The sequence below is a fragment of the Dreissena polymorpha genome, chromosome 4, assembly GCF_020536995.1.
Source record: "Dreissena polymorpha isolate Duluth1 chromosome 4, UMN_Dpol_1.0, whole genome shotgun sequence".
In the NCBI taxonomy this organism is placed as follows: domain Eukaryota; kingdom Metazoa; phylum Mollusca; class Bivalvia; order Myida; family Dreissenidae; genus Dreissena; species Dreissena polymorpha.
In genome coordinates this window covers 128,752,854-128,778,338 of record NC_068358.1, presented here as the reverse complement: position 1 = coordinate 128,778,338, position 25,485 = coordinate 128,752,854, and the positions used below count along the sequence as shown (strand labels likewise).

The following is a 25,485-nucleotide window of genomic DNA, read 5'->3' as shown; positions in this document are numbered from 1 at the left end:
GGGGTACTCAGTACTACTCTTAAGAATACTTACATTACCCCGGGTACGGTAAATATACTTAAACGTACCCGGTCGACTTTGGGCTGTACTCGAGTTGTATCCCCGCCCAAATCCGATGATGTAAAAAGCAATACCAATTACCATAAAACGTTATTGTTTAGGCCAAGAAGAAAAATAGTTGTGTTTCCGGTCACCCGACCGACCCTATCTTTTTGGGGCCGACCCAAAAACTTATTATCCAATATTTGCCTTTTTTGTTAATTTTTCCCCGTCGAGTTCCGAGTTCGGCGGTTTTTTTTTCCATCTCCGTCCGGTCGAATTCGGCGATTACCAGAATTATTGTATTGTGACCTGCAAAATAACATCCCGTCGCCGCGAACGCTTTATATTATACACATTGACCAATCGGGGGACCAGCCTGTTTTTCCCGCAAAATCGATATCCGGCGTTCCGTTTGATTGTAAACATGGCGTCGTTCATTTTGTCCGTCAATTAGAACAAATGTTTTCATCATGCCGGAACAAAGTCTTTGAATTATTGTTCAAATTCCATGACTTTAAAGAATGTATGGCACAGATACCACCCAGCACAGTCGAAGCGATCGAAAAGTTCGTAGGTTTGCTGCTGAAGAAAATGTGAGTTTTTTTGTCTGTTGGACAGTCGAGCTTACAATGAGCCTTCCTTCGGGATTGGCCTGCTCCTGTCAACTAATTTGTAGCAACACGTAATTTAGAGATAAACAAAAACAATCATTTTATTTCTGACGAACAGCGAGGATCAGTTTAAATGTAGTCAATGACCTTTATGAAAAATAAAAAGAATTTTAAATAATAATAAGTTTTTCCTACCTACCGGCCCTACTTTTTTTCAGGAGGTGACCTGAAACACAACTACTTTTTTTTTTTGGCCTTATCAGCGCTTCCGTTAGTGGATGTCCAGGTGTAAATTACGACCGAAAACGGCAGTTGTAAATCCTTTATGCAAATGTTTGACGTCCGATAATCTGTAGTGCTGCAACAATACGCCAAAAACCGTATTGCAATATATTGTCAGTTCAAAAACCCGTATTGCAATATATCGCAATATATTGCTAACTTGTACCAAAATTATAACTTGCCAATTACCCGATAATCCCGTATATTCCAGTTTTAAAGCAAATTTTGGTAAATATTTACTATATACCGGTAAATGTGCTCAAGAATAACAAGAAACACATACAATCGAAAAAAAAATTAAGTATCAAATACATTTTGGCATTTGTTACTATTTAAAGATGTGATGAAATAACGTCCAACCCGGGCGTTTTTTTTCCACTGAACACGCGTAATTCACCTGACGTGATGTTCCCATTTTTATACAACACAAAATACACCCATACTTTCCATGCGACGTCCTACATGTCTGTATAATTTTCGTGCGCTTTTTATTGAGACAAAGGATAAAGCACTTTTTATTTGACACTATAATTTTTTATTGTCGCATTAGCATTAAAATTTTGAAGCGTATTTCTGAAATTTGGATTACAAATTTAATAATGCTCAATTCAGAATCGAACAAAACATTTACAGCTGTGCGCAATTAATTCAACGATAATCTGTTCAAAAGCATCGAACGAATGCTCCGATGTAACAACGTTACTCCGTATAATATATACTTTTCAGAATGCTATTTTTACGAAAAAAAATATTTACACTGCTTTGTTTTGTTTACCTTGTTATCATTATTTCGGATGGCTTTTCTGGACGAAATGTGAATGAATTTTTGTAAAATTTTCGTACCGGTATGATGAAAATCGTATCGCAATACAATATGCGTATTGCGATATATACCGATATACCGGTATATTGTTGCAGCACTATTAATTTGCATGTACGCTTTTTGCTAATACTAGTACACAACACATACAAATGTCAACAGTAAATCGGGCCATTCAGTCCGTTAACTCCGCCTAAGAGCTGCTGTTATCAATAAATTTCTCAGCGAGTGGCCAATATTGATTTTTCCAGCTGTCAATCAAATTCTTTTTGGTAAGCGCATTAAAAATTGGGGAATATCATATGTATTAAATATCGAGTCCAGTGCATAGTTGTCACATATTGATAATAGCAGCGTTTCATCGATGGTCAAGTCTACTGACGCAAACGGGTTTCAATGAGAGGCAGACTATCCTACAGAACCTGAGGCTACAAGTCCCTATTAAGACTGATATCATACCATCAAGCGCGGTTCCAGTTATAAAGAGTGTTAAGTTTAATAAGCTAGTTGTTGAGTGGTAAAAGAAACATGATTCTGTTTGAAGTCACTCACCACATTGATGTCAATATGCTTATTATTTGTACAAGTTTTAAAACGTTTCTAGCATAATCAATAAGTTTCCCAATTTGGATGAAAATGCCGCTAATTTTCCCAATTTGACCGGTACCGGTACCATTCCTTAAGTGGTGAGGAAAAACGCTAAATAAGGGGCATTGTCAGTGCCCCAGATAATTATTTGGGTAATAGGGTTTTCACTCATTGATTTTGAAAAATAGGGTGATTTCAGTTTTTTAAAAGGGTGAAATATGTTATTAACATTGATACCTCAAACTCATGTATGCTTTACTTTTGTTGCACAGACTGGTTGCAGTATGCACATTTCAACTATTATTTCTGCCCTATCAACGTAAACCATTTCTAACCAGGTATATGACTTTTTCCACTTTTGACAGTTTTTTTCAATCACGGAGTCGGACTTTCCGTCATGTTTTTGGATGTCAACTAGCTACTTTCAACTGCTGCATACACAGTGGCTAAAAAATCGATAACACAAATGATTGCGTTGTTTGTACGTGGTTGGAAAAAGTTTGCGATCGACATACATTTAGCGCAATCGCGCATGTCTTTCGACCTCGCATTGACATTTTTATTACGCATCGCTATAGAAACTGAAAGTACAGACGCTTTACAAATGCACGTCATAAATATTTTGGTCGAACGCTTAATTTGTTTTGAAATTTAGTCCGCATAGCGTTTAAAGAACTTCGACTGTTTTGCTCCTCCGTCATCCAGGCGCTTGCTCACTGTTGAATGAATAAAATCTTTGCCGCCGTACGATAATTATTCCAATTAAAAATTACCGAAATTGAGCGAAGCATTTTCGATCGAGACTCGTATCGTACGCATCAAATTTAAAGATTTAGCGTAAAAGTCAAATTGATTGCGTTTTCAATACGCATTATATTGAATTTCTTTGCGTATTTAAACATTTTAATAGGGTGAAAAACGCCGATACGCAGCTTATCTGGGGCACTGATTGTGTTTCTGACAAACACATCTCTTGTTTTATTATTATTAATTTTAGCCTACCTGGCACAAAGTGACATGGTGAGCTTATGCAGGGGTTTTTTTAGAGAAAGGGGAAGACGCTGGACGCTGGGTGAAAGGGGAAAAAAAGAGTGCGAAAGAGAGATATTAGGGGAAAAAATAAAAACTGTTCATTTCAATGTCTATAACTCATCAAAAGAGACTTGTCTCTGTCCTTTTTGTTCTTAAACACATTTAACAGGTATTAAAGTCAAAGTCCTTAATAAAGTTGCAGGTGTAGATCTAATAATGGGAAATGTTTTCAACTATATTTTTGTACTGGGGCCGGGGAACGATGTCAATTTTGTGATTTCAATTTCATGATGAATGGGTTGACGATCTTGATTTGCTACAGTATTGGAAGGGAAAGGAGCGGCAGCTGCCGATTGTCTACTTTCACAATGTTCGATGTTGATTACCTCGGAATCCTGCTGGGTTATAACGGTTTTCGATGATTCTTTCTTAAAAAATGCCTCGATGCGTTCAGTATCTTCCGAGTTCGAATGTTTTATTTTGTTTGTGTAAGAACGCTAATTGTGAGACATTTTTTTCTGTTTTCACGTTTATACCTCGGCTTGCACATAGCCCGGATGAAAATTCGACTGGTTTCCGGTAATTAATTGACGAAACACCCTTCTCGCGCAAGACCGGTATCCAGTAAAATAGTCACATGATTATTACGATTTGTTGCCCAGTTTACATGACGTTATTTAAGAGCTATATTTAGAATAACTGGGATTCCCAGATGTTGTGTGTTCGTCTGGAGAGAGAGAGCGCGAATTCCTTGTACATGGTGCAAATTGGATAATTGTCGAATGCCCCAAGGAAAAATAAACAATTCTTTGAGAGAAAATATTATATTTTGGTGAAAAATGATATTTTTGGTGGGGAAATTGTATTTTAAGGGGAAAAATTCTGGTAGGGGAAGACGCCGAATATCGACGTCACTTTCTTAGTAAAAAAAAACCCTGTTATGTGACCGTGTGATGTCCGGCGTACGTATGTGCGTGCGTGCGTGTATCTGTCAACAATTACTTTGTGTAGACAGTAGAGGTCACAGTTTTCATCCAATCTTTATGAAATTTGGTCAGAATGTTTATCTTGATAAAATCTGGGTTGGGATTGTATTTGGCTCATCTGGGGTCAAAAACTAGGTCACATAATAGGTCAAATAATAGAAAAACCTTGTGTAGACAATAGAGGTCGCAGTTTTCATCCAATCTTTATGAAATTTGGTCAGAATGTTTATCTTGATAAAATCTGGGTTTAGTGTTTTTCCCAGGCCATTTTAGCGTGGCGAAAAGCCACGCCGCCCTCCCGGATCGCCACTCTGCCCTTTTCAAAGGCAAATTTCGCCACGCGCCCTTCTTTTCAAGGGCAATTTTTGCCACGCGCCCTTATCGATAACATCTTTATTGCCTTACGATCTATCTTGGTCCGCAAAATCAGCTTCCTTGATTGTCTGTGACGCTCCGACTGTGCTTGATTTACTGGAGAGACGTCAACGTCTAATCGACTACATTAATCGAGTAGATTTAACAGTGCTCGATTATAGGTAGTCAAACTGACTGCTCCAAAGCTGTGAATTAGTCATGCGTGAATAACCCCGTGTCAGTATCAATCGATAATGCCGGAGGCTATGTTATACCAAGCGCACTTTTTGGTCGGCAATGTGTACTCCTTCACGATAAAATCATTACTTCGGAGACTTATGATGAAAAACTCGATGTTATTCTCGTGGCAATTGTGCATTGCATGCATTATTCAGTTATATCAAAACATGTATTTTTACGCATACCCCGGTAATTACATTTAAAATCACAAACAAATTTATTCTTTATCGTTTTCGTCTGTAAGATAATTAGATCTAATTATTAAAATAATTACTCTGACGTATACTAATTTTACAAAATGCGAAATGCGTATACGATTTAATGTTGCTATGTGCACCTGTCGCTTACATACAGAATTAAATTGTGACTCGGCAAAAATGGCAAATAATGTCGTAAACGATTGAATTAACGATGGAGATTATACATTAAGAAGGAATTGATGAAATGTCTGTGATAATCAACGATGCATTAAAATGTTTTAGATAGCAACAACATTATTTATTTATTTGTAATCTACTCGATGGATGTATGGCTCGGAAACAAGTGTTTGCATATTGTTAGCAATCAATTTACTCGCAATATTATTTTAAACATCTGTCAAAATTATTGTTAGAAAATGGGATAAGACAAACATGGTTTCATTTATATGTTAGTGGATCTGTGTATAATCAGATTCATATGCATATATTGCTTTATTATGTTTGTCGTGCTGTACAGTTTATTGAAACAGCATGGAACTTAAATGTACATTGCAAGGTAAATATATTAATATAAATCATAGTAAGTTAAAAACATCTCTTATCATTAAACGTGCTTGTTTATATGTTATTTTTTCCACAACTGCTTCTGATGCGATTACATGTTTCCCCGTAATTCAGGTATTCCGGGAACGTTGTTGCCCTTTTTTGCCTAAACTGCGCGCTAAAATGCCCTTTTTGAAAGTAATGCGCCATGCCCCTTTGCCCTCCTGGGAAAAACACTAGGGTTGGGATTGTATTTGGGTCATCTGGGGTCAAAAACTAGGTCACTAGGTAAAAAACTAGGTCAAATAATAGAAAAACCTTGTGTAGACAGTAGAGGTCACTCGGTCAGCAGCTGGAGCGTGCTCGTTGCGACCGAGGCCAGGAGCCGCCTGCAGAAGATTGATTCTCGCGCTTTGATCTTCTGCGGATGGCTCAGCAAATCCAGCTGAGTCCGTCGCCCTCGAGCCGGACGTCTTCTTCACTGCTGAGACTGCTGTCTTCTCCAGGATGCAGCGGATCTGACCAATCTGCTGTTTATCGTCAAGAGCTCGCCTGCCTGTACCGGTCCAGAGGTCCCGTCTGTAGAGGGACGGGTACGGCGGGACAGCAGGACCAACAGTTGAAGGACATACGGGACAGACTCGGGGTTCCTTCGTTATGGGAGGGAACCCATGAACATCGAGGGTGTGGCTTTAAAGAGGGACCCCGGGGCCGCGGTACCTAGTGCGCTCAACGCGCTGGGGAAACCGTCTCGGGGATGAAGACGACAGCTGGTGACAGCGAGAGGGGCCATAAAGGCAGAGCGGTGCTTGCACTCTCTTGGCAGAGGCGTCCAGAACAAGAATTTATCTGGAGATTGTCTCCCCTGAAACATCACAGGGGCAGGTCGATACCAAATGTAGTCGTGAAGACGCGGGAACGACATTAACTACAACACACACACGACAGTAGAGGTCACAGTTTTCATCCAATCTTTATGAAATTTGGTTAGAATGTTTATCTTGATGAAATCTGGGTTGGGATTGTTATCGGGTCATCTGGGGTAAAAAACTAGGTCAAAAACTAGGTCAAATAGTAGAAAAACATTGTGTAGACAGTAGAGGTCACAGTTTTCATCCAATCTTTATGAAATTTGGTCAGAATGTTTATCTTAATAAAGTCTGGGTTGGAATTGTATTTGGGTCATCTGGGGGTCAAAAACTAGGTCAAATAATAGAAAAACCTTGTGTAGACAATAGAGGTAGCAGTTTTCTTCCAATCTTTATGAAATTTGGGCAGAATGTTTATCTTTATGAAATCTGTGTTGGGATTGTATTTGGGTCATCTGAGGTAAAAAACTAGGTCACTAGGTCAAATAATAGAAACACCGTCAACAATTTGTGTAGACAGTACAGGTCACAGTTTTCATCCAATCTTTATGAAATTTGGTCAGATTGTTTATCTTGATGAAATATTGGTCATGATTGAATTTGGGTCATCTGGGGTCAAAAACTAGGTCACTAGGTCAAAAACTAGGTCACTAGGTCAAATAATAGAAAAACCATGTATAGACAATAAAGGTCACAGTTTTCATCCAATATTTATGAAATTTGGTCAAAATGTTTATCTTGAAGAAATCTTGGTTGGGATTGTATTTGGGTCACCTGTGGTCAAAAACTAGGTCACAAGGTCAAATAATAGAAAAACTTGTGTAGACAATAGAGGTAACAGTTTTCATCCAATCTTTACAGTGTTTTTTTATGGCAATTTCGGGGCCAATATTGGGCCCCGTTCCCCTCAAAAAAGAGTATATATTTTTCCCTACTTTTGTAGAAAAAATCCCCTCCAAAAGTAAAAAAATTAAATAAAATTATAAACAACTGTCTTATGATAAATATATCTCAAATTTATTTCATAAACAACTAACAAAGTATATAACTATAATTAATATGATTTTCTATTATTATAAAGAGTTAGTTTTTCCAAAATCAGTGGACTTTTCACATTGATTGCTTTTTTTTAACAAAATGGCCTGGAAAAGGCCTTATGTGTCAATATTTGTTGATAAAAACATTCCAATATGGTACATTTTATTGGAAAAAAATGCTCAAATTTGCCATTTTATCGATTTAAAAAATCCCAATTACCAGGGTAGACTCAAATTGGCTTGGAAAACTGAGACTGTGAATGACGGCTGAACTGTCTGAAACTAGTGTTGAAAAAATCATTGATATTTATTTAAGAAAAAGGACAGAGACATTCAGCTGTGACTATTACATTCATACATACATGTGTATTCATATAACAAATATCATTACATATAAAAGAGTGAATTTTAAAATTTCCCCTTTTCCTAAAAAAACGACACGTTTTTCCCCTTTGGACGTGCCCCGCCACCATTCCCTTATAGGTAAAAAAAACCACTGCTTTATAAAATTTGATCATAATGTTTATCTTGATAAATCTGGGTTGGGATTGTATTTGGGTCACCTGGGGTCAAAAACTAGGTCACTATGTCAAATAATAGAAAAACCTTGTGTAGACAATAGAGGTCACAGTTTTCATCTAATCTTTATGAAATTTGGTCAGAATGTTTATCTTGATGAAATCTGGGTTGGGATTGTATTTGGTTAGTCAGGTGAGCTATTCAGGACCATCATGGCCCTCTTGTTTTACTTTTATACCTATGTTGCCAGCTGGTATAATGCTATTAACATTTGATTAAATGTATATTTATGTAATTTACATGAAAAAAATGAAGCAATTTTAAGTGTTGAATGGTTGGTGAAAACATCTTCTAAAATTCCCCTTTTCGCCCAAAACGATGCGAAATTCCCAACTCTAAGGGCCCCAATCCCCCAAAGTGAAGCAAGGGCCCTGGTTTAAGTATAATTACCGTACCCAGGGTACATATAAGTATACTTAAAGAGTACCCGGGGTTCATAGAAGTAGTATGGTAAGTACCAGAGCCGACAATGACCAATCGAGCAGCGTTATAGATAATTTTTCACCCATGGGGGTAAATACCCCCACTTATCAAAGCATGGGGGTAAATGGTCAAATTTTGCCTTGCTTAAAGGGTAATTTGCTTAAAGTAAAACAAGAATATAGCCGGGTACAGACACACTACTTTAATCATGTAAAACACAATAAACCATTAACTATGTGTATTCCTTCATAGTACAGTTTCTGAAAGTGTTTTTGTTGTTTAACTGTCCTTGCTTTATAGGCAGGTGAGCCACAGAAAAAGTGTTTGCCAACCGTTGTTTTATTAGCTTTTAAGTGTGTCCTTTTTGAGTTTAAAACAGAGGAAATTAAATAATTCCGTATTGGCAGTAAAATGTTTTAATCGATACAACTTTTGCTGTGTAAAAAGAATCAATTTTACTTTGAGAAGTAATTTGTTTTGGCTTTGAAGAAGCTATGCTGAACTCTTCATGTAAATAAACACATTGACTGTCTGTTAAAAAAAGCAATACTGAATTTACCATGCATTTAGATGATACAGAGTATATATACCGACTGGCTAACTATTTCTACAATCCGGCGCACAAATTTGCTCTAATTTTTACGATAACCAGTCTCATATTTTGGCGAAAGATAATCAGCTGTTTATATTTTTTGTTTACGTTGTACGCAGAGAATTTACATCATTTGCGTTAGTCCAGATTGGCTTGCTTTAATGTACGCATGGAAATGATAAATTGAACGTATCTTGATTTTTCTAATGGGTATATTACGCTGATACGCATCTTATCTAGAACGCTGATCAAGACCCAGTTAGTGCGCACGCAGTCTGTAGACAGTGACATGTTTATCGAAAGAGATAAGATAAACTGCGCATGGGGGTCCTCTCGATGTACAGACCGAGTTGCTAATACTTGGACATGAATCTCAATAAGGAGTATAGCGGGATTTATTACCATGAAACTCCAGATGTAAACAGATGCATTGGTCAAATTTTCGATGCGTCAAATTGACACATGGCAGAAAAATAGGTCGGGTCGAAATTGAGTCATTTTCAAATTCTCACGTCAAAACGCAGTATTCTGTGTCTATTGAAATCCCTGCAGACCATGCTAATGCAGAAGAAAAAGAATGCAAAAATGCAGGGTCCTATGATATTTATCAAACCATTCCTAGGGACCCCTAAAATTTAATATTGATGTAAAACACTGTAATTATTGAAAATTCTTTTCCAGAGAAGGTATCAGGGGAAATGTATATTAGAATATGGTACACAAGTATTTGGACCCTTTTGAAGCTCCAGAATTCTTTTAAATAACATGAAATTACCAAATAAATGAACAGTTGAAAAGGATGCATAATGATTAATAATGTGCATGTTTAAATTAAACATATTAAGTTAACCATATTCAGATTTCTTCCAATATATAAATGGGATTCTTATTGAAGCAGAATTCTGCATTTACATGTAAATGCAGGCATTCAAAATTTTAACAAATAATCTGCCTTGCACTAAGATGCAAATGTTACCAAGAAGCTAACTGCAAAATTGTTTACCGTAATACAATATCTGTTTCTGTGTTGAATTTTACTTAAGATTATGTGTAACAACATGTGCAGACTATTTAACAAATATGAAAAAAGAAATAACTTCAGATGTACAGTTATTACAAATTAAAATTTCATTTGATCCCTGAAAATTTCAAGTGCCAGTTTATTGACCTAATGGTTTAAAAAAAATAAATATTGAAATCCCTAATCAAACAGTGAAAACATTCAAATGAAATTATCGACATGTACTTTCATTGATTATCAATTTACCTGTGTGACTCTGTGGCTCAGGCAGATAAAAGAAGGGGAGAATACTGTCACAGATTGCTTAGTAACAGGAGCCTGAAGCAGGCAGAAATCAATAGTTCTCAAGTCAGGTATGCTGCTATTATAGGCTATTGATTTCTTTGTTCACTGGGAATTGACAGCCCATTGGCACATGTTCATCAATACATAGACACAACCTGACTAGTAGATACAATTAGCCAGGTGAAAATGCAAAAAAAAAAAAAAAAATTCATTCTCCTTTTTTTATTAAACATTTATCATACAACTTGTGCAAATGGTAAATAAGATTATGCTCTTAGTTAGTTTGATGAATTTCTTGGATTATTTACAGAAATGCTTCTCACTTATTCAAAATTTGTCCAAATGTATTCTTTTCTTTTTTCAAAAGAAAGCTTATATTAAAAAGGGAATTATAGGGGTAAAATATATACTTTTGTGCAGCATAATAGGGTTCAATTTATTTCAGACAGAAATTAGCCCCCCAAAATACTGAAGAGGAGATTATTAATAATTAATAGTTTGAAATACGATCTATTCCTCTATCCAGGTCTTTGGGCCTTCTGCATGTTTACATTTTTCCACTTTTGAATAAAATTGCTTGCTTAACTTCAAACTTAGATTATTGCTTCAGAGTTCAAATGTTGCATAATTAACAAAAAAAATATATATACACACATAAGTTTCAGCAAATCCCTCATCTCTATCATCTAGTGCTCACAAAATTACATCTTTGTATTTTTGTTGTTGAGAACTATTCAGGTTTGACATGCTTGTTTGGTTAGTTTTTAAAATTCTCATTAAAGGGATCTTTTCACGTTTTGGTAAATTGACAAAATTGAAAAAAGTTGTTTCAGATTCGTAAGTTTTCGTTTTAGTTATGATATTTGTGAGGAAACAGTTATACTGAACATTAACCATGCTCTAATATAGCCATTATATGCATCTTTTGACGATTTTAAAACCTAAAAATTATAAAGCGTTGCAACGCGAAACGATTGAATAATTTTGAGAGTTCTGTTTTTGTCGTTAAATTTTGTGAAACTACGAAGATTGCTTATATAAGGTATAAAATACGTCAAAAAGTGTACTCGGCGGAATAGCTCAGTAGGCTAAAGCGTTTTTACTTCAGGACTCTGGCAGGACTCCAGGGGTCACTGGTTCGAAACCTGCTCAGGGCAATGTTCTTTTCCTTTTTTTAATTTTTTTCTTGATTTTTTAATGGAGCTTTTACGATCCAATGTTTACATTTATCAATATAAAGCATTTAATGAATAAGTTAAAAAAATGCAAAAATCTGTGAAAAGGCCCCTTTAATTAGTAGTTTTGTGGGGAAAAAACAGTTACATTTGTAAAACTTAATTGAGAAGTGTCAATTGTGTCATGTTTTTTTGGAACTTTGTATATGTTGAACTGTTGTGAGTGAATGTACATGACTCTGGAGTTTGTCATCTTTTGTGTTAAGTTGTGCAAACTTATTCCTCTGTTTGAATTGCTAAATGTGTGCAGGATATTATAATCACCAATCATTAACAATGACAATAAATGACAAACAATTGGGGGCGGTCACACACAATATCTGCCCAAATGTGAAAAGTTCCCAATTGACAAGCATGACTGTATGACAAGTTGACCAAAAGTACAAAAAATGTTGAAACTTATCAGGAAATTTTCTGACAAGTCCTTCCTCGGTTTAAAAGTGTAAGTTAGCTTTATCATGCAACTAGCAAGTGAATTGTGTAATATTGTACATGAAACACAAACAATAAATTCAAGTTAATTTACACATTTATAATAATTGTATTCATATTATCTATTTTGATCTCTTTCAGAAGGTGACTATCGTAAGCCACAACAGAACCAGTTCTTCCCAAAAACTGATAACTCTTCAACCAATATGTCTGACGGAGGCTGTGAGTGATAAATATTTTGTAGTGATTTTATTGTAGCAGATAAATATTATGAATGTAATAAATGAACTAGTACACAAGTTGATTGTAATGAACCTTTTATTGGCCGAATAAAATATTTTATCATTTAAGGTCATGATGCCACCAGGTCAGATATGTCCTGGCAATTGTTATGAAACTTTTTAACTTTGTCTTAAAAAATTATGACGTGTGTGAATAAAACCAAGACTTTAATTTTAAACAATGTTTTTAACACAAAAAAATACATGATTTGAGTATTTTGGGTAACAATTCTCGTTTTGGTGTTTCATAGTGGAAGGTGTGGGGGAAAGCCTGTGTTGCTAGTTTTTACAGCTTTTGCAATAGATTGGTCAGTCTTGTATTTTCTATCTTTGAAAATTGGCATTTCACTTTTTATCCCCCACCATCGGCGGAGGGATATTGTTCTTGCGTTGTCTCTCGTCCTTCCGTCCGTCTTTCCGTCCGTCCGGAGCCATATCTTGGAAGTGCTTTGACGGATTTCATTAAAACTTGGTATGAGTATAAAGGCCTTTTCCCCACTTTGCCACGGGTCCGAATTTCAGTCCTATTCCCAATGCAAATCTGGTTGTTTTTTTCCCAATTGAAAAAAAATTCCCAATTCCAAAAAAAAAAAGTCATTTTTTTTTTTTTAACCTTTAAATATATAAGCTAACCTGATCCAGTGTAGAAAATAGAAAAATATTGCATAATTAAATTATATGTTGCCTTGAATTTGTTTTAAAAACAGTAAAAAATGTTAAATTGATTATTTAACACTTTCCTTGTTTTCCCCGGCGTTTCGCGCAATTTTTTTCCCCTCCAAATAGGCCAGGCCCTTTCATCCAAATCAGATTTAAAAAACTGCACTTATTACACATGCTCATAATATTTTGTAAAAAATTAAATAATATGTTATCAAAATGGTCGTTATTTACCAGTTAACGGCTTCGCTGAAATATAAGAAACACTATTTTCATGTGATTATTGACCCAATTGAGCCAGTTTTGCGATTATTTTTTTTCCCAAAATGGAGTTTTTCACGACGCGAAATTCCCAAAATTCCAGTGTGGCGTTTCCCCAAAATGGAGTGGAAAAGGCCTGGTATATATATGGATACTAGGATGATGCACACCAAATGGCATTGTACACCATCTGTTAATAACGCAGTTACGGCTCTTTGTATCTTGTAAAAAATGCTTTTTTGAGTGTCAAATATAATACTTTTGTCTCCAGAAGCATATTGGCGGGGGATATCAATTCAACAAATTTGCTTGTTAAACTTTGCAATAGAGAAATGTGTAAGATTGAAATTAATTAGTTACCTTAACAAGTATTATAGTGATTTAACTTGACTTTTTATCCATAATCATAAAAACTATTGTACACAGTGTGTGTTTTTTGTTCAGGACCGGTATTTGTTCCCCTTGGAAAAAAGTATATGTTTTTCCCAAATGAGATCTAAAAATTCCCCATTGAAAATTTCAATAACAACAAAACACACACACACACACAAACTTGTTAGCTCGACTATTATATATGAAATATATATAGTGGAGCTATCCTACTCACCCAGGCGTCGGCATCTGCATGAGCATCTGTGTCCGCGTGAGCCTTGGAATGTTAGTTTGCGTACCACCTCAAATATTTTCCTTGACATATTGCTTTCATATCTTGCATACTTCTTTACCAACATGACCCCAATCTATAAACAAGAGCAGACAACTGTACCAAGCATTTTGTAAGAATTATGGCCCTTTTTCCACTTGGAATATGCATATTATTGATAAATCTACGTTAAAGTTTGCTTACCACCTCAAATATTTTCTATGTACCTAAGTTGTCATATTGCTTTGATATTTTGCATACTTCTTTACCAACACAACCCCAATCTATAAACAAGAGCAGACAACTGTATCAAGCATTTTGTAAGAATTATGTTCCCTTTTTATACTTAGAAAATTGAAAATTTTGTGAAGTTTTGTGTTTAGGTTCACTTTATTCCTAAAATATCAAAGCTATTGCTTTTATACTGGCAACAATCACTATCATAAGGGGACAGTGCAGGCAAAGTTATGTTACTCTGACTGGCATTTTGACATATTTATGGTCCCTTTTATACTTAGATATTTTAACATTTGGTTAAGTTTTGTGTTTTGGTCCATTTTACTCCTAAAGTATCATAGCTGTTGCTTTCAGACTTGGAAAACTCACTATCATAAGGGGACTGTACAGGGCAAGTTGCATAACTCTGGTTGGCATTTTAACGGAATAATGGCCCTTTTAATGCTCCCCCAAATTTTTTGGGGGGAGCATTTAGTCGCCGCTTCATCTGTCAGTGTGTCCTTCTGTCCGTGCACATTTTTTGTCCGGGCTATTTCTCAGCAACTTATGACCAGAGTTCAATGAAACTTTATGGGAAGCTTCACTACCAAGAGGAGATGTGCATTTTATCAGCGGGTTCTGGTCAGATGATTTTTCACAGAGTTATGGCCCTTTGAAATTTTCCAATAACTGTACATATAGTGCAATTCTTGTCCCCCCAACTACTGACTGGAATTCAATGAAGCTTTATGGGAAGCTTAACTTCTTTGAGGAGATGCGCATGTTATTTGTGGGTTCTGGTTAGATGATTTATTTAGAGAGTTATGGCCCTTTAAAATGTTTAAGTTGCTAAACCATCCATCGTATTATTTTGTACAAAGTTATGCCCCTTAAGACGTTTCCTTCTATCTGAATATATAGTGCAATATTGTGACAAAAAAACCTTTGTGGAGCATCACCCGTCTCCGACGGTTTCTTGTTTGTCTTAGTAACTTTGAATATTTTGTTAGATTTTGTGTTTAGGTCCACTTTCTTTCTAAAGTATCAAGGCTATTGCTTTCAAACTTCAAATACATTCTTACTATCATGAGGGTACTGTACCTGGCTAGTTGACTTTGACCTTGACCTTTGAATGACCTTGACTCTCAAGGTCAAATTAATAAATTTTAATTAAATTGCCATAACTTCTTTATTTATGATCAGATTTGATTCATACTTTGACAAAACAATACTTTAATGTAAATTTATATAGCAGTGTTTTTTCATTACTTTGGAATGTTGCTAAAAAGGTTTTAAACCTATAGAGTTAAGTTTATTTATTTATTTATTAACGAGGCTGTTTTCGGAGAAAACCCGAGCTATTGTCATAGCCAGCTCGTCGTCCGCCGTAGGCATCATGCTAAAACCTTAACATTGGCCATAACTTTTTAAATATTGAAGATAGCACCTTGATATTTAGCATGCATGTGTATCTCATGGAGCTGCACATTTTAAGTTGTAAAATTTCAAGGTGAACATCATCCTTCAAGGTCTAGGGTCGAAAAAACAAAGTCAAGGGAAGTAATAAGCTTTAAATGGACATAGTTATCTGACCTGCCCACTTATATAATTTTGTTAAATAAATCAAAGCGGCGCAGTAGGCGGCATTGTGTTTCTGTCAAACACATTGTGGTAAAAGGTCAAGGTCATCGTTTACGGTCTTCGGTAAAAAATACAGATTTAAGGGAAGTAATAAGCTTTAAAAAGAGAGGAAATTATTCAATATTGAACAAAGCCACTTCATATATTTGGCATGCATGTGTGTCTCATGGAGCTGCACATTTTCAGTGGTGAATCTACAGTCACGGTAGTGGCTTTTAATTATTTGCTACTAAAAATAGACATTTGTTACAGACAATTATTTTCAAGGAAAGTAATTTATATAATTATAAATCTCATTATATTATTTCCTTACCAAGATTTGAAGTTCTTTTCACAGTTACTGTACAGATTTATTATTTTGATTATTTATAACCCAAATGATTGATTTGTCAAATTTTTTTTTTTAAATGATATAATTTCTTTGATGTTCATTACATACCTGTGGACTTATGTCCATAGATACATAATCAACACTGGCTATGATATGATCTCTTTTAAACCACAGGCCCTGGTTGTCAGTGATGTCTAACATGGTCATAATTGACTGTGAGACCCCCCCCCCCCCCCCCCCCCCCCGGTTGGATTGGACAAAATTCAAGGGCAGTAATAACCTTCAAAGGGAGATGGATTTCTATACCTGCCAAATGATAAATAGAAAAGTTATTTCAATGCAGCGCAGTAGGGGGCATTGTGTTTCTGACAAACACATCTCTTGTTGGGTCACTAGGTCAAAGGTCAAGGTCACTGTGACCTCTAAAAAAAAATGCTGACAAGCTTTCGCAGCCGCGCGTGGCACCCGTTACGCAGTGCTTTAGTATATATTTATATATTATTATAAACCAGGTTTTCCGAAGGAAAAAACTGGTTATTAGATTGGCGAATGCGGGCGGGCTGGCTGGCTGGCTGGCTGGCGGGCGCGCGGAACAAGCTTGTCCGGGCCATAACTATGTCGTTCATTGTCAGAATTATAAATCATTTGGCACATTTGTTCACCATCATTGGACGGTGTGTCGCGCGAAATAATTAAGTCGATATCTCCAAAGTCAAGGTCACACTTTGAGTTCAAAGGTCAAAAATGGTCATAAATGAGCTTGTCCTGGCCATAACTATGTCATTCATTGTGAGATTTTAAAATCATTTGGCACATTTGTTCACCATCATGGGACGGTGTGTCGCACGAAAGAATCACGTCAATAACTCCAATGTCAAGGTCGCCACGACTAAAAATATATATTTTTTAAAAACAAATTTACAAAGGGGGTTTATTTTGTTTGTTCATTTCAAAAGTTCAGTTTGAGTTTTCTCCCTTTATCAGATTTTTTTTTCACAATGAAAACCTGGTTTTGTGACAATTTTGTCCCTTGTTATATTTGTATATTATTATTCTTATTATTATTTTAAATCTTTTATTGGGAATTGTTAGGTCCCATTAGAAAAAAAGATACTTTTTATGCGCCTGTTTTTTTTAAACGGGACGTATTATAGTTTCACCCTTTGCGGGCGGGCAGCGTCCACAGCAGTGTCCACTCTCTAATTCAAATAGTTTTCATCGGATCTTCACCAAACTTGGTCAGAAGTTGTGTCTAGACAATATCTAGGTCAAGTTCGAATATGGGTCATGCCGGGTCAAAAACTAGGTCATGGTATCGCTTAGTGCATTTCAAGGATTAAGCATGGTGTCCGCTCTCTAATTGAAGTAGTTTTCACCCGATCTTCACCAAATTTGGTCAGAAGTTGTGTCTAGATGATATGTAGGTCAAGTTCAAATATGGGTCATGCCGGGTCAAAAACAAGGTCACGAGGTCACATGGTGCATTTCAAGCATTAAGCATGGTGTCCGCTCTCTAATTGAAGTAGTTTTCATCTGATCTTTACCAAATTTAGTCAGATGTTACATCTAAATGATATATCTAGGTCAAGTTCAAATATGGGTCACGTAGGGTCAATAACTAGGTCTTGAGGTCACTTAAAGCATTTCAAGCATTGAGCATGGTGTCCAAAACCTTCGAACGGGCATATCTTGTGACAGTTTGGCACTCTTGTTTCATTTGGATTAGGGCCGTAAAATGGCCACAAATTTGAACAAAAAAAAGCACTCTTCAGAGTTTTTTGCTTCATTTTTTGGACTTTACTCCAAATTAGGAAAATAATAATGTTGGTTTAGGTTCTTCTATGTAAAAATACCCTGTACATTAAGGTTAGAAAAACAACACTTGGTTGGTAATAAATATTTACAACATTTTTGTACCAACAATTCAAAGACATTCCTTTTTAGAGCTGTCTGCATTATTATGAAACTGTGTTCCCTGATAAATTATTCATCTTTCCTGAATGTGTTAGAACTTCTAACAATATGGTTCATGGTTCAGGTATTGAATTATTGATTATAGTTAATTTTTAAAGTGTTCAACCTTGTATTAGTGATTGCAAGGCCCTTTGAAAGCTTGCATTTTGTTTGAGGTCTCTAAAGCCATAATGTTGAATATTTACTGAGGAAGTCTCAATATGTTGTCACATTGGCTTTCCGTCGATATACCTGTATTCAAAATTCATTCCATTGGAAAAACTACCTGCAAATGTCAGCATCTTGTTTGAGCCTGACAAGAGCCTCTAAAAAGAGGAATATCAGCCTCAAAACTGATAGAAGAGCTGCTGGCATGTTTTGATTGGTCGGTTTGTGGTTTCTTGGCAACCATCTGTCAACAGGAGGGCCTCTGACACGTAGCACATGATAGATACTGTGATAGTCTTCTATTAGCTTATATGAAAATGGGTGTAGGCCTTATCTGATTTCCTGTTGTGTGATCTATATATAATCATATATCCTTGAATCTATTGATGGCCATGCGATGGGAAATAGAAGTAGAAACTTTACCTGATAATGGCAGGAAAAAGACGATGTCATTTGTGGGAACATTGATCTTAAAGGTATGTGGTGATTTGTTGGAATTTGGTGGCATTGGTATCTTGTTCTTCTGAATTAATTTTCCATACTTATTTTTTTTAAGTGAAAGATGTTTTGTTTTTCTGAATGTGATACCTTTACAAATGGTTGGCTAGAGGTTTGAGCTGAGTATATCACTAATTGTATTGCTATTTTTGTGTGTTTCTAGTGTTAGTACATATCAGTTTTAAATAGCATAAAAGGTTTTTTAGTTTTCATGATAGTGTTCCATATATTATTATAGAAAATGAAAAAATATCAATGTTGCAGTTATATGACTGTTTTTTGGTCTACTTTTAAAGGCTTATTTTAACATTCTTGTAAAAGAAAAACTTTTTACTAATGTTAATAGAGTTTGAACAAGTATTTTCGCAGCTCAGTCAGGATGAAACAGATTTATATATAGGGCTGCAACGAATCCAAAAAATGTGTTCGAATCCGGATCCAAATATGGTTTCTTACAGTTTTTTCGGATCCCTCATATAAGAGAAAATTAGAATTTTCTTTCTAAATTAAAGAAATCAATGTTTTAGAAGTATAATTTGACTAAAAAACATTTAACATTTATTAACAAAAAGCATAACAAATTTCTCACTTAACATTGTAGCAATGTCAAAATAAAATGAAACCATGGCACTTATTCACTTAATAGTTTGCTTGTTAACATTAGAGCTGTAACGATTCGGTTCGATGCATCGAAAAACCGGTTCAGCGCCGCCGATTCGATTTCCATACCAATATGGCAAATTCGATTCGATTCACTGCACTCCCGTTTGATCCGCATTTTAAACCTTACTTTCCAAATCCGTCGTCTAAACGTTCTTGTCATTTGTTATGCATCTTATGATTGGTCAATAGCCAATATGGCATCCAATGAATGAATGAATAACATGCTGAGCATTAAATCAGCCGGTAAAATGGCTTCTTCAACCACGCCGAAAGACGCACCGTCAAAATTAACATTTAAAGTATGGGAACATTTCGGGTTTTGCGAAGGTTCTGATGCAAAAGCAACTTGAAAAACGTGTGTTGTTGACATAAGTTACCCAATTGGTCTGTTTACTAAACTGTGTGCATTCTGTTAAGAAGTCAACTGGTTTATATACTTACATGTTTTTGTTTTTGTGTTTGTTTTCTGTTAAACACATGTGATACATTGTGCATTTTATGTTATTTAAGAATAACTCAACAGAAAGTTTTGTTCAATAAATTTGTTACTTATAAATGTTGCGTTTTTAAATTTTATTTAAAGAAATAAGCCCTTTAAATTCACAACATAATAAGTTATTAACAAATACAAGACATATTAATTCATGCTCTGTTCAAACCAAATATGAACTAGTTTGCAAAATAAGCAGCGTATAGTTTAATTTGAATCGAATCGAAAATAATCGAATCGGACCACTTGGTATCGAAATCGAATCGAATCGAATGATGGGTGAATCGTTACAGCTCCAGTTAACATATACTTTTCACTGTTCATACAGTTTGATGTTTGTTTTAACAAAAATTAACATATCAACATTGTCCGGGTCGAGGCAAGCCCTATAAGCACTGACAAGGTCTCCTGCTGTGGAAAAGATTCTCTCACTGGGCACTTAGGTTCCTTGCATCACAAGATTTAACATTAGAATATGACGAAATATGCTTTCAAGATAATACATTATGCAGGAACACAATTTGACAGGTCGCGAAATTATGCAAAATTTACCTGAATAACATTCCAGCCACACTGGATCCACTACCGTTGTTTTTAATACAACTCAGAAAGACAATAAGGATTGAAAACTTACTTATTGCCATTAGGAATTGCATTTGTAATGTGTAAATCCTCCATTATTTTGAATTAGTTTTGCTTTCGGCGCTCATTACGTAATGTCCAATGACACTCTTATACAATAAAAGCGGGTTCAACTAAATTGCGTATATGACTCATATCCGCGGATATGAACACATAACGACTTTTAAAATGTATTATTTTTCTTTACTTTTATATGAAAATCGTTTTATGAAGAAAAATACGGTCCGTTCATGTGTAATGGTACGATCGAATGAATTTTAATGTGTTTTTCATTGGCAGTTTAATTTCAGTAACTCCAAATTCATATCCGTGAATATAAACAAGCAGTCGAAGCACTGCTATTAGGGTTCTCTATATTTTGAGGCAATGTTAACAGATTTATCACATTGTGATTTTTTCATTCAACAGTAATTTGTTTATTAAAAAAAAAAACACGCATAAATATTGCCTATATTCGTTCATATTCGCACTTTTCGTTCATATCCGCGGATATGAGTCATATACGCATTTTAGACGCACCAAAGACGAAGAAGCTCGAATGATCTGCTATTTGTCTTTCACACGTTAATAAATATCGACTATTATACGTATCTTTTATCTTTTAAACAGAACCAGTCTGTATAAAAAAACAATACTCGTGAATCCGATATCATTGGATATTTCGGGTACCTGTTGCAGCCCTATTTATATGTGATCTGTTTTTGGATTATCTTGTAGATCTTAAAGAAACTAAGGTGTGTTTCTAAAAGATGCTGTAGCAGTTCTTAACACATTATGCTCATCAATTTGTACAAGAGAACAAACAGTACTTATATCCAATGAGAGCACAAACAGTACTTATATCCAATGAGAGCACAAACAGTACTTATATCCAATGAGAGCACAAACAGTACTTATATCCAATGAGAGCATTAACAGTACTTATATCCAATGAGAGCACAAACAGTACTTATATCCAATGAGAGCACAAACAGTACTTATATCCAATGAGAGCACAAACAGTACTTATATCCAATGAGAGCACAAACAGTACTTATATCCAATGAGAGCACAAACAGTACTTATATCCAAAGAGAGCATTAACAGTACTTATATCCAATGAGAGCACAAACAGTACTTATATCCAATGAGAGCACAAACAGTACTTATATCCAAAGAGAGCATTAACAGTACTTATATCCAATGAGAGCACAAACAGTACTTATATCCAAAGAACGAACTAAAATATGATACTCGTTGCATTCAGTCATGTTACCCAGGAATATAGAATATATAACTACAATTACAGACTTATTATGGCAATTGTTTGAACTTCAGTATAATAAAATGTTTAAGTTGTGTTGATTTACCACCCCACTCCACAACTCAAAATTCACAGTAATTTGGGTTTGTAAGTATTGGTTGATGCCAGTGTTTTTCATCAGTACTCAGTGCTCCAGCTAGGATTTGAAAAGGGCGGGGAGGGGGGGGGGCTTTTCTGTCAAAAGGTCACTTTCAACGCGCAGTATTTTGTCAAAAGGGCACTTTCGAGCGTGCAGGCATTTTTAAATATAATTATTATTTCCATTATTATTAAACCATTATTAAACCATTCAAATATTATGTCTACAATGAGGAATAAATGAAATACAAGGTAATAAGAGATTGATAAATAATCATATGTAAAAAAATATATTTTTTTTTTAAGTCAGGGGTGCCCTTGGAACGGCAGGGCGGAGGTTCGGAAGGGGAAGGGCAGGGCGCCCTTCGTTTAAGGCCGAGCTGGACTTTGGGAATGGTACTGGTACACAAATGTACCTGTCAATTGCGAAAATTATTGTTGGTTACTATCAATTTACAAAAATGTAGGAATGTTATCTGTTTCTGCAAAAACTGCACTAAACTATAAATTACAGTGAATAAATGGAAAAAAACAACATTTCCATGGCTTGTTGTGCAGTAGTTCATATTAACCAACAACTGAAGCGTTATTGCCCATTAATTATAAAAGATTGTCCTTTGCAATTTCTTATCTGATCTTTCACAAAAAAATTATTTAAAAAAAAATCTGAACATAGTGAATGGGTAGAGCTTTTTTACCTCCAAAAGTAAAATCGGAACAATCATGGTCTCTAGTCATCTTATTTTCAAAAATGATCTTAAATATAAAAAATTTAATGATGTTTTTTTGTTGTTTTAAATAATATCTATAATAATACCTACTTTAACTCAAACATTGATGATTTAGTCACTGTCATCTAGGGAGTGACCAATTGAACTTTGTACAAACTACAGATCTGCTAATTGGTTCCATTATAGTACACTATGACAGTTATTGCAATCACTGTTGGTGAGCATATAGAGATGCTAGCATCTGTCATTATTTTGTCTCTCGTAAATAACTTCATTTTGCAGCTATTTGTCGGTATGCGCCAGTCATTAGAGGGTTTGTATGAAATTATCAGAAATATGATATCTCATTATTGTATCTTATTATTAAAAACCATGGATTTAATATTGCAGGCCTTCATAGTGTTAATCATGGTGATTCTCAGCTCGGTTTGGTGGAGAAATAAGTACTGCCATAATTAGACAAAATAATCTTCAGTGCAGTCCTTGGTGGTTTTGCTTTGTATATTTTAAGAATCTATACAAACAAATGTGTGATATTTAATTAGGGATTTCTAGAAAAGGCACTTATGGTGTGATATTTACCAATATTAATCTGATAGCTCAGTGGGTAGGTAGTGATTTATTAAAGAGCAGGGGGCAATATTGTTAACCCTTTGAGGAAATTTATTTTTTTCTGAAGATAATATTTTAGACATTTCCTTACATATTATCATGATAGTCAAACCTCTGAGAAATTGATATTTTCAGTATATTGATAAACACAATTGTTGAATTCAATATAGTTTTAAATGTTATTACCATACTCTATGAAAAAGATTTAAAAAATTAACTGTAGTTGCCAACCTATTGAGAATCATGAAAAGATGCATCTGAGATAGTACAAACACACTGTGTCTGGAATTTTAAAGAAAATTGCCATTGATCCTGATAGACAATCAACTATTATTGGCAGATTATTTATTGTAAAGTATTATGGTACAACATGTTCACCTGTGTGTGGTAGATTACTGATACCATGTTGTACTGGATTAGACACCATGCTTTTAGAACCACTTAAGCAATTATGATAATTGAACATTTTCTTGCAACAGGGATTTTTTATGTGTAATAGAAATGCTTGAGGATATTTTGTTATATGCCTCTCCATATAATATGAGTCACAGCGTGTGAAAATGGGCCTTATGCCAGTGTAGCTCCCGATCAACCTGGGCAGGAATCATGGAGGAACAAAGGAGCTACATTTATTTGTTGGGCATACACTCTTCTTTAACATTTAATTACCTGTTAATGAAAGTTTTTCAATGCTGTTTTTTGATGTTGGAAGATTTAATTATTTGTTAGTGTTTACTATTGAGGCTGTAACTTACTACGAAAAATATGCACTAACACTTTGTAAAGCTTGCAGAAGGCTTGTAAAAATGTAAGAACTTATTATAAAAATATCTCAAATAAGTAATTCAATGTATTAATATGTAAGTATTTTCAAATGTATAATTGAATGTTTATATTTTATTATTGATGCAATTTAATGCCTATGACACATGTAATACAAAAATTAATAGTATTGTGAAACTACTGAAACAAAATTTCACTTGCATACATGTAAGCATGCAGTGTGTTTTGAGCCATTGATGGCTGTTATTGTAGTAGTTGTCTAACTATATGTATACATGCAATATTTTCTGACTAGCTCTTTCAGTGCTGGAACCAAATTTTGAAGGCCTTTGCAAACAGTTTGGATCCAAATGAGACGCCACAGAATGTGGCGTCTCATCAGGATCCAAACTGTTTGCTATTTTTATAGTATTCTTTGAAAAAAATCGAAGAAAATGCTAATTTTAGAAATTCAGCAGACAACTTTTTAGCAGACGACAAATTTCCCAGCATGCAAAGGGTTAGTAAGCATCAGTTGTCAAGTTTGTTGCAGCTGGATCAGGCTTATTTTGAAAGCTGTTGGATTCAGTTTCATGCATTAATTTCTGTTTGACAGATGGATAATGTTTACTTGAATACTTGTTCCAAATATGGTTACATATTGTCACAAAGGTGACACAGGATATTAGCTTATTTGAATTGTGTTTATATGGCAGCTGGCAAGGTGTAATCAAATTAGCCAATGTATTGAACAGAGTGTTCCATTATTGATTTTTCTGGTTCCCAATTCTCATAAGCACCTGCCGTTTTCAGTATCTTGGAACCAGAATTTATACAATTCAATACCTGGCTATGTTGTACAATGAAAATGTTTTGTGTCCTCTCCCCTTTAATTGATTTTTTGCTCCCATGTGTGGGAGCCAGGGATGCTTTGTGAAAACCTGTCAATGTGGTCAGTTAATAATGCATGAGGCAAACAAAGACAGGTGGCTGCTACCAAAGTAGTTGTTGGTGCATAGTTAAATTTGTTGTTGAAATATATGGACTTGCATTTTACAATCAGAGCTGGAATGGAGAGCATTGTGGTAATTATTTTTTATATATGTATTTTTATTTATAATCATGTTTTGAGTGTTTGTGTCAGATTCATGTTAGTTTAAATTTATGATGCAAAGAAGTTTCATTCAAACTAAGTATTTTTTAGTACTCATACATTTTCATGGTTTTATTGATGAACATTTAAATGAGAATTATTATTGCAGAATTAAAAAATAATTGTTTGATTATATCAGGGTTTTTTTTAGCCATTTTGGGAAAAGGAGTCTCATGGTCAAATAGGGATAAGTTGGGTACTTTATAGCAACAAAATGAACCAATTTGG

At 35.1% G+C, this 25,485-nt stretch overlaps 1 protein-coding gene across 5 annotated transcripts in view; it reads left to right on the top strand.

Moving 5' to 3' along the window:
• LOC127877598 (heterogeneous nuclear ribonucleoprotein K-like) overlaps positions 1–25,485 on the top strand; it is a 50,995-nt gene that overhangs the window by 2,738 nt on the left and 22,772 nt on the right. For all 5 annotated transcript variants that reach the window (XR_008048494.1, XM_052423622.1, XM_052423623.1 and 2 more), the window contains exon 2: positions 12,313–12,393. Coding sequence is in view for 4 of the 5 variants with exons in the window: in XM_052423622.1 (XP_052279582.1) it covers positions 12,378–12,393 (16 nt within the window). In the remaining variant the exon portion in view is untranslated. The remainder of the gene's footprint in view (positions 1–12,312; positions 12,394–25,485) is intronic.